We start from the raw sequence: 11164 nt of genomic DNA on the forward strand, positions 1-11164 counted from the left end.
TTTGGTTTTTAATTTTTCCCTTTTCCTTTATTAATTTTAATGAAAGTTTACAGAGGCTTTGGAAACAGCCTTCCTTTTGTGTGTATGGCTATTATCCTAAGAGTCACGAGGTTGTAGTTCAGGATGGATCCTAAAGTGGTCTTTTTGACTCTGAATACAGCCCCATTATTTTTCCCCCATTTTTTTATTCCCAGTATAGTATATTATATGACCGTCAGATTCAAAGTGGTAAATGCCAGTCCATCTCAGCTCACTAATGCCTGGTATGTTAATCTTTACTTGTTCCATTTCTTTTTAAAATAATATCCAACTTTCCAACTTTTACACATTGAATGTCCCAATTACTAGTGGGTGTTTCCAACTACTCCCCCTTATTTTTTTTATATCTTTCAGTATGAGGGCTAAGCCTTCGGTGCCATACCTAAATCTGTGCTCTATTGGTCAAAGGGTTTTCCAAGGCCTGTTATTTCAGAAGTGGCTGGCCAATCCTTCCTAATACTCAGATAGCATACAATTAATCATTTCGAAGTGTTTAAATCAGTGGCAGTTTGTGCATTTACCATGTTGTGTAATCACCACTTCTCTCCAGTTTCAAAACACTTTCTTCAGCCGAGGAGAATGCCTTGACCCATTATGTGCTCTATTGTCTACCTCCCACCCTCTGGCAACAATCATTCTGTTTCTGTGGGTTTGCCTATTCTGGATATTTTATCTAAAAGGAATCATACATTATGTGGTCTTTGTGTCTGACCCATTCACATGCCATAATTTATTAAAGGTTCATGCAGGTTGTAGCAAGTTTCAGGACTTCACTCCCTTTTGTGTCATAATAATATAACCTTGCATGTATAGTGTAATGTTCATGATTTGTTTATCAGCTCATCCCCTGATAGACATTTAGGGGTTTTACAACTCTTGGTTATTATGAATATAATGTTGCTATAAATATACTTTCTATGTGAACATTAGTTTTCATTTCTCTTGGGCACATACCTAGGGGTGCAATTTCTGGGCCATATGGTAATTTTATGCTTAACTTTTGCAGAAACACCTCTGAGTACTCATATTTTAACTTAAAATAATTGATACTGCCATGGCATCAGTAATGATGTATTCATTCATGTTGTTACAATTTCCCTTTTAGGAGGGACACTGGAAAATTACAAATTGTGAAGAAGCACTTTTTTACATCTGTGAAAAATCAGGCCATGTCCTTTCTGAGTCAGGCTGTCAAGAGGTAAGTGCGTTTGACTCCACTTATTTTACCTATAGGAGCCTTTCTTAACTAGGTTGACTACTATTTAGTGTAAAGTGAGTATCTCCCTTGTGTTTTCTCTCTTTTCTTCCTCTCTTTCTGCTTTCTTCTCTATCATTTTTCCCTTTGTCTTTCTTTTCCCCTTTATTCCCTCATCCTTACTTCTTCTTCCTCACTTCATCTCTCCCTTCTTTCCGCCTTACTTTCCTGTGTGAATGTGTTACCAGCTAGGGGCCTATAAAGGATCTACAGCCTTGGGAAAATTGCTTTTACGGATCATGTTCTTATCAACAATTTTAGCCTAAAAATACTTTTTTCTTTTTAGTTAAAAAAAAGTAATATTTTTGTACTATATCTGTACCAACAGATGGGTAACATGATGCCCCATAACATGCATGGTTTTTGTCATTTTAAAGTGAGGTACCAGAGTGAAAATCCTGCATGCCTCTGAGTAACAGGGAAATTCTTCACCAACCTGCCTTTTCACTTTTGTTAGATTTGTATATTTAGCAAGGTGATAATAATGGAGAGGAACACAATTTTTTAGTAATGTTTTTTGGGAAGAGATAGTAAAAGATTAAGTAATTTTAGTATTTTAAGGTCTTTAATTAATGAAATATATTTGCTATATTTAATTTAAATTTAAGATGTAAACTATTTAAATTTTAAATTTTTAAAATTTCTTGTAATATTGTCCCATATTCTGCAGTAAAGGAAAATCCTAGGGCCCATCAATACCCTCAGGGCACATTCTCCCCATCTTTCCCCCTCTCTCTCTTTCTCTCACACAAATTTAGATTGAATTGATTGGGGGGTTTTTTTACACTATATAACTCTCAAAATTTCCCTCAATTTTATTTTTACAGAACTCTGTGTAAAATATTTTTCTCTTCTAATCCAGCCATCTGTTTCATAAATTGTATTTTCTTCATCATCAATATGTAAATAAATATAAATTACTCTTTATACTCTATAGTTGGACAACACACATATGCTATTTGACATGCCATCAAATATTTTATATAAATATTACAATTCCTAAATTAGTTATAGCTGATCACCTTCTCCATCTCTATCTGACCAAAGATGGTGACTGAGTGGGTGGGTGAGTGAGTGAATGTGTATATGCGTTATTGTGATGGTGTATTTCAAATGTGTATTTCAACTCAACATGATTTTTTTTTAAAGACAACTTTTTACAGAGCAGAAACAGAGCTGATTCTCTGTTCAAACTTGTGTTCATGCTTTTCCTTTCATAACAACACTATTAATATTTAGAAGTTCTGTTGGGTCAGAGATGGTTCTCTAGCATTATGGTAAAATTCCCATTTAATTTCAGTATACATCCATCTATATCCATATATGGTGTTAAGCAATTACTTTCTTTTTCATTTTTGTTTGTTTTTTCATTCACATTGTGTTTCTTACTACCATTCCCATACATTGTGCCTTATAAAATTAATCAACATTAATCTATGCTCACTATTAACCCATCTTTTCAGTTACCCACTGGATCTTTCCTAATTCCTTTACCCCCTCCCTAAATCCATCAAACTCTGTGACCTATAATTTCTCCCCTCTTCTCCATCCCCGACTTCCCTGTCCCTTCTCTCTTTGGATACTCATACACATCTTACTAGTTATCCTTCTGTTTTGAAATAATGTTTTTATGCAGTATTTGTCCTCATGAGCTTGAGTTAGTTCACCCAGCAAAATGAGTTCATTTACCCTAGCCTCTCCCATGTTATATAATATTTTTCTAAATTATTGTTCCTGAGTGCTGTGTTCCATGGGTACGGAGTTGCTCTGCTAGCCCAAAGGCAGGTGGTTTGAATCCACCTATGGAAGAAAAATGGTATGAAAGATGCAATTATAATAACATGGAGAAGGCTGAATCTGACTTCTACTTGCTTAATTAATTTGATTAATTAACTTGATTAATCCCCTCTTCCCCCTGTACATCCACATCCCTCTAAAGACAGCTGATTTTTTAAATAAAATTTTCTTTATTGTAAGACCATTATCTTTCCTAAGGATTATACTATAAATTATTTTAGATATGATCAAAATCTGGCAAGTGTTGGCATAATACAAAAGGTAAGGTCTTTTATAAGATGAATAAGTAAAAATAGGCAAATCGCTGATGTGATTGTATAATATTGGAAAACAAAAAGAAAATAATTCAGTTGCAATATAGTAGATTAATGAGTGCACATGTCCAATCCCATTTTATTTTAAATAGAACCACATTTCAGAGTTCCCAAGACTGACCACAAAACTGACCATTCTGCATTTTTGTCTCTGTGAAAAGCTTTGATTTCTTCCTCCCTAAAAGGCCAACTAGTTAATTTAGGAAAAACCTTTAAAACAAAATATTTATTTTGGCTACTTCTTATTTGGAAGCATTGTAGTCTAGCCAAGACCATCTTGGACTGTCCAAGAACCAGGCTTCAGATCCACTAGTAGTCTGTGATGTTATCTAAGGAAACTCTGATGGCATAGTCCACAGAGTTGCAATGCTAATGCAACGGAAGTGCCTCTCTGGTGGTTTCAATCTTTCTTGGGAGAAAGATGAGCAGTTTCCTCCTATGTGATTTACCATGTTGGAAACCCACTGGAAGGTCTGCTATGAGTCACTTCTGCCTTGATGGCAATGAGTTTGAGTTTCTGAGTTTGAATTTCAACAAATCTCAATGAGAAAATGGGAGGTGATCAATATGGGGGGAGGGGAAACCAGTATAACATCTAGATTCTTGCATTTGTCCTTTTAGTGCAAATATTTTATAATCATTAAAAACCTCACTAAAAAACCAGCTCAATATTGCGCAGATTCTGACTTATAACAACCCTGTAGGATAGAGTAGAACTTGCCCAAAGGACCTCCAGATCTACAGAAGCAGATTGCCACATCTTTCTCCCCATGAGCAACTGAGCAACTGGTGGGTTTGAACTGCCAACCGTTTAGTTAGCAGCTGAGCACTTTACAACTACCTCATCAGGATTTCTTCATAATCATAGTGTTGTTGTTGTTGTTGTTATGTGCTGTCCAGTTGAAAGCTACTGATGAAGCTTAACCTCAGTGGGTTCTCAAAAACTATACATGGCACAAGAGGAACATTTTTTTCTATGGAGCAGCTGGTGGATTCAAACTGAGTACCTTTGAGTTGGCAGCACACCTCCTTACATTATGTTACCTATTCATCAAAATAGGTGACAGTAATTGAATACTTGTTGTACCCTGGATTCTGTTTTAAGATCTCTACCTGCATTATTTCTCTGACATTCTCATAACAATTCCATTGATGTTCCTATTCTATTATACAGATGAAGATATTGAATGCAGAGATTGAGTAAGGGCACATATTGGTGAAGTCAAGATCCAAACATTTATTACTATTTCCTATGATGTTGTTTTTGTTAGGAACTATTGAGTCAAATATGACTCATAGCAAGGAACAACAGATCTGACTCCTGGCCTATCCTGTGCCATTTTTATCATCTCTGACACACTTGAGTCTATTGCTGCAGATACTGTATCAATCCATCTTGTTGAGAGTCTTCCTCTCTTTCACTTACTCTCCTCCTTTCCAAGCCTGGTGTCTGTTTCCAAAGACAACATGCCCAAAGTACATGAGATGAAGTTCTGCAGTCTTTGACTTTAAGGACCACCAGTTAACACTTTCTCCAAAACACATTTGTTTGTTCTTTTGATGATCCACGGGATATTCAATATTTTTCTAACGCCACATCTAAAAAGCATCAATTCTTCTTTTGTCATCCTTCTTCATTGTCTAATTCTCAGATGCATAGCAAGTGATTGGAAAGTCCATTACTTGAATCAGGTACTCCTTAATCTTTAAACTTATATCATTGCTCCTTAGTACTTTGGAGAAGTCTGCAGACTTTGGCAATGCAATTTGTCTTTTGATTTCTTAGCTGCTGCCACCAAGAAATTGTAGTTTCAAGTAAGATGATAAGATGTTAATAACATCAATCTTTTATTATCTATCTATTAACTATCTATTTATCATCTATCCTCTATCTATCATGATGTTGCCTATTGGACCAGTGGTGAGAATTTGCTTTCTTGATGTTGAGAAGTAGTCTATATTGAAGGCTGGGGTCTTTGATCTTCTGCATCAAGCATTTCAAGTCCTCTTCCCTTTCAGCAAGCAAGGTTGTGTCATCTGCATAATGCAGGCTGTTGTAGAGTTCTCCTCCAATCCTGATCCTACATGCTTTTTCATAAAGTCCAGTTCCTTCAATTATTTGCTCAGCACACAGATTGAATGAGTATAGAAAAAGACATTGACTCACACCTTTCTTGAATTTAAGCATGCAGTGTTCTCTTGATCTGTTCAGACAACACCTTTTTGGTCTCAGTATAGGTTTCACATCAGCACAATTAAGTGTTACCATAATTAAGATGGGATTCCCGCTCCACCTTGTTACACCAGTCCCTGGCACTCCCAGCACCCAGACATACTCTTCACCAACGGAGTGGCATGGGCAGATAGATGGTGGCCAGGCTTGGAGTGGGACTGCTGCTCCTTGCCCTTGACCTCCCCACACAGATTTATTCAAATAATACAACTGCCAGGCCATGATCAAGTCATTCCTCCCAGTATACCTCGGTTGCCACACAATCACCCAACACCATCACCGAGGGAAGTGGAGGTCTTGCTCTGCCTCCAACTGAGGCCAAGAAACGCCTCTTCTTCCTCATCTTTGCAACTCCAAAGGGTGCCTAGAAATCCAGTGTGGCAAAGAAAAACCAAATCTCCATTGAATCTACAAATTTCACACCTTATTTTATTGAGCCAAAAGATGTTGACAATCTCTGATTTTGCTGATTTGAAGAACACATCAAGAGCCTGACTAGGTGATAGATGCAGAATCGTATGTGTTGGAGTTTCATGTACCAGATGAAGAACCACAAGTCTAGAGATGTTGTCCTTAAATGGGTCCTAGGAAATCTGGACACTTAAAACTACTTTTTAAAAAGAGAGAATAGTTTTATATATAAATAAAGGATGGCATGTGGAATGGTGATTCACATTTAATTTTGTTCATTAAATCTGTAAGGCCATAAAATTATTAGGTAATATAAAAAGCTTCCATGGTTCTATTTATATGTATATTAGAAGGAACATTTAGATATAAATCCTCCATGTATTGTTTTAGCATTATTAATTTAATGCTATTAAGCTCTAGAGAAAGTTTTCCATTGTTATGCTATCACTATTTTCTTGGAAACTTCTCTCTTCTTTGAGGCTTTGGGTTTGACATTGCATTTGACTTATTATGTATTTAACATTGTCAGGGAATGATAAATTGGAATGTACCCTAAATCAAAACATAATGACTAAATTTTGCTTATACATTTATAAAGTCATGTTAAGCATTTCACATAACCTATATTCTGTCAACAAAAGCACCAGATTCAGTGGGTTAAATTGATTTCAAAGAGTAGAAAGTGGATTGACCTAAACGAATTAAAAAATGCTGCTCTTCATTTCTGCACGTTAGATACTTTTTATAATTTAAAAATTAATCTGTCTGAAGGTCAAACAAACAAAAAATTAGAAAGAAAAAAGGCAAACGTGAAGGAGCCGAATGTAGTGTAAATCAAGAATTTGGGAAGTGATGAGTGGAAGCTAATCTTCATTAAATTCATACACTTATATTCTTTTTGTAAATAATTTAAAAAACGTTATTAATCAGAATAGTCACATTTTAAACACTTTCTGTACTAGTCAATAGTTTTAGATTGTTAGAACAGGTCTTAAGGTGGGCTTGATTCTGAGAAGTAAATCTTTTACAACTGCTTGATACAACATGGTCATGCACTGAAGCTTAGATGTTCCAGTTATCTAATATGAATACAGTAGTTCTGATAACCAAAGTCATCCCCCCGCCCCCGTGGTTAGAAACCTCCATATGGAAACAACCAGATACAACAAATCCTATGAACATTCCCTTTTTCTTCATATCTTAATGCTGTGCATCTGTTTGGATTATATATTGCATTTTGTGTTATTTATGCTTTGATCCATAGTAACTTCTCATGTTATGAAATTGATTTGCATTGAACACAAGCTGTAAATAAAAATAAATGGCTGAAAGAAAAAAAATCGGATTTCCATTCTTCTCAATGTTAGCCATAATTTATTATGATACAGACAATCAAATGCCTTTGCATGGTCAATAAAGCACAAATAGACATTCTTCTGGTATTTTTGGCTTTCATTCAAGATCCTTGTTACTAAGAATTATATCCCTCAACCATAGCCCCTTCTGAATCCAGCTTGAATGTCTTTCCATTCTCTGTTGATGTATTTTTCCAGCTGTTTTTTAATAATTTTCAGCAAGATTTTACTTTCATGTGATATTAATGATATTGTTCAATAATTTCCATGTTCTGTAGATCAGCTTTATGCAGAATGGGGACTTCAGTCAGTTGCCAGTTAGCTGTTTTCCATTTTCGTTAGCCTAGACTAGTGAGCATGTCCAGGGTTGCATCTGTTTCCTAAAACACTTAAACAGATACGCTATTACTTCTTTGGGCCTTATTTTTTGCCAATGCCTTCAATGCAGTTTGTACTTTTCCTTCGGTGCTGTTGGTTCTTGATCATATGCTACTTTCTGAAATGGTTCGGTGTTCACCAATTCTTTCTAATATAGTGATACGATATTCTTTCCATCTTCTTTTGATGCTTCCTGCATCATTTAAGGTGTTGCCCATACAATCCTTCAGTATTGCAACTTGAAGATTGAATTTGTTCTTCAGTTCTTTCACCTTGAGAAGTGCCAAGTGAGTTCTTCCCTTTTTATTCTCCAACTCCAGCTCTTTCACATTCTGTTCTAATACTTTGTCTTCTTGAGCTGCTCTTTGAATTCTTCTGTTCAGCTCTTTTACTTGGTATTTCTCTCTTATGTTTTGCCTTCTCAACACCATAGTACAATTTTCTACTTCCTATAGATTATAAGAAGTTTATAGATTATATAGAAGATTTGTAAGTCTGAAAAAATTATGTATGGTTTTTATTTTATTTTAATAAGTTCTAAGGTAATTAGTTAAATATAGGAGTGACTCGAATCACCAGATAAAATAAAAAACGTGAGGATAAAAATTCCAAGAGTTTGAGTGGGTCAGAGAAGAAGCTTAGGTAAATTGCAAATAAGATTATGCAAAAAAAAGTTTCTTGCTATTTATCGCAATCACATTTACATCTTTTTCTTTTCCAAGGGGTGGGAGAGACATGGTGGATTCTGTTACAAAGTTGACACAGTCCTCCGAAGCTTTGATCATGCTTCCAGTGGTTATTACTGTCCTCCTGCACTTGTAACCATTGCGAACAGGTAAAACCATCTTCTAAGAGAAATATGACTAAGCTTTGACATGAGGGAGGGCTCTTGGTGTGATAAAATCTAGTTGCAGCCAATAACTTGTCAAAATAAAAAGTGTGTTTTGATTTTGACAACTTACAAATACCATTGGTGATGGTGGTGTTATGTGCAAGTTACCAAGTTATCAATACCATTGGTGGTAGTGGTAGTGGTTATTGTTGGTGGTGTTATGTGCTGTTGAGTCAGAACTGACTCATAGTTGACCCTCCAACAGCATTTCAGAGGCTATGAATTGCATAGGAGGGGTTTGCCTATCTTTCTCCGGAGGAATATCTGGTGGATTTGAACTACTTATCTTTGGATTAACAGTGCAACTCCTTACCCACTAGGCTATCAGAGCTTCACCTGCTTATATAGAAAAAGAAATTTATTATTTAACATGTTTTTCAAATATAAAGTGTGTGAGGCTTTTGTTTGTTATTTGTTTTGTTTTTTTAAAGAAGATAACGATATAATTAAAGTGTGTTGGTGTTGGTGTTGTGTACCATTGAGTCAGAACTGACCCATAGCTGACCCTCAAGAAGTTTTCAGAGGCAATTAATTATTCAGGAGGAGATTGTCCATCCTTCTTCCATTAAAGTGTAGTGGGCTTCAACTACTTCATCATTGCTTCTTAGGTTTATTTCTATTTAAATGTACACTTCTTTCTCTTTAGGCATCTTCCTGATGCTAAGAGAAACCATCCCTCATTGTTGTCATTTACCATCAATTCAGAACTCATTCGTAGCTGATCCTCTAGTCCGTTTTAGGAGGCAGTAAATCACATAGGAGGAGATCGCTCATTTTTCTCCTGCAGAGCATCTGGTAGATTTGAACCGTGTGTCTTTGGTTGGCAGTGCAATTCCTTATCAAGAAGCCACAAGAGCTCCCTTTATAATTCATATAGTTCCTAACCTGCTACAGATGTAAAATGGGGATAAAAACACCAGCCACAGACGTGAGCTCAATGTTACTACCAGTGCCAGGAGAATGGTAAGGCCTGGGTGACTGGCTATTCCACACTGAAAGCAGAAACAAGGAGAACTCTGCAGAGGTCTAGTGGGAAATTGTAGCTGCAAAGCAAGCCACTTGGATTTTATTTATTTTTGCCAAAGCCTTTGTCCTTTTTGTTGTTGTTTTCTTTTTTAAAATTTTATATTGGTTTGCATACAAAATTTGTATACATTTTGTTTCTGTCATGTACACTGTTTTCCACAATCTTTCATTTACATTGTGTTTCATATAATCACTCACATACTTTGTGCTTTATAAAATTAATTACTATTTATCCATCTCTATTATTACTCCATCTTTTCAAGTTTTCAATGGATTTTTCCTATTTTACCCTCCCTACCCTCCAACTGTCCACTAAAATCTGCCATCCTAATGATGTCCCCTTCTCTATTTTCAGCCTTCTTTCCATTTCAGACATTAATACACATATTGCTAGTTACCCTTCTATTTTTACACTAATAGTGTTACACAGTGTTTGTCTTTATGAGACTGAGTTAGTTCACTCAGCATAATGTTCTCTTGCTTCTCCCATATTATATACTATTTTATTAAACTGTTTCTTCCTAGTGCTGCATAGTATTCCATTGTCTTTTAAAAATATCCACTAAATACCAGGAAATAAGGAGAAAAATGTTTTCATTTCACCTAAAGACATTTAAGCCTAATTTGTAGGGAGAAGAACTTGTGCAAGATCTTTCTGTTCTCCCCACGAAGGAAGGCACCATTCAAAATCACCAGCATTCCATTCCTCCTCTTATACCCCTTCCTTACCTTGCTGCCTGCTTTACTGTCCTTTTCTTCCAAATGGTACTTACGAATGCATACATGTGTATGTACGTGTGAATACAAGTACGCACTTACCTAGAAGAGAGAGAGGAATAGATGAATGGATGGATAATACAATACTTGACAGACTAAATTGCCTGCCGAAGTCTAGAAGACCCTTTCTCCAGCATCAAGCACCACCTTTGCTGTGTATCTGCATTGTTTTTACTCCTCCCTGTCTCCTTCCTGGGCATAGCTATCAGGAAGAAGTAAGACTTTAGCCCTCCACCTGATAACCCAAATGAAAATAGTCAGGAGAACCTTGGACAGGGAGTGGTCCTGTGAGTGTGAGCTAAGGACAACTTTACTAACCTAACCAGTGAAGCTGGGCTGTCTTTTAATTACAATTTAAATATGCTTTTCACTGAATAAAACAAATCTAATTGTTTCAGCTATTTTTTAAAATGCCTTGTTCTTCCTCTTTGTGTTTTAGTATTCATCGATTGCCTGTCATACTTGGCACTGGGTTGACTGCTTTTTAGATGTTAACTGTTGTTGTTGTTGTTGTTGTTGTTGTTGTTGTTGTTATGTGCCATCGAGTCATTTCTGACTCATAGCGACCCTATGTACAACAGCTCTAAACCCTACTCTATCCTGCGCCAACCACACCGCCTCTGACACACCCATCCCAATTACCCCAGTCACCGAATCAATCCATCTCATAGAGGGTCTTCCCCTCCC

General features: G+C 36.2%; 1 protein-coding gene across 1 annotated transcript in view; it reads left to right on the forward strand.

Moving 5' to 3' along the window:
• The window catches only part of PLA2R1 (phospholipase A2 receptor 1, 180kDa), a 171689-nt gene that overhangs the window by 86730 nt on the left and 73795 nt on the right, over positions 1–11164 (forward strand). Inside the window, exons 9-10 of the mRNA XM_006879370.1 lie at positions 1145–1237; positions 8505–8617. Coding sequence (XP_006879432.1) covers positions 1145–1237; positions 8505–8617 — 206 coding nt within the window. The remainder of the gene's footprint in view (positions 1–1144; positions 1238–8504; positions 8618–11164) is intronic.

Source organism: Elephantulus edwardii, unplaced genomic scaffold (genome assembly GCF_000299155.1).
Source record: "Elephantulus edwardii isolate Elephantulus edwardi_28Jun2011 unplaced genomic scaffold, EleEdw1.0 scaffold00003, whole genome shotgun sequence".
NCBI lineage: Eukaryota > Metazoa > Chordata > Mammalia > Macroscelidea > Macroscelididae > Elephantulus > Elephantulus edwardii.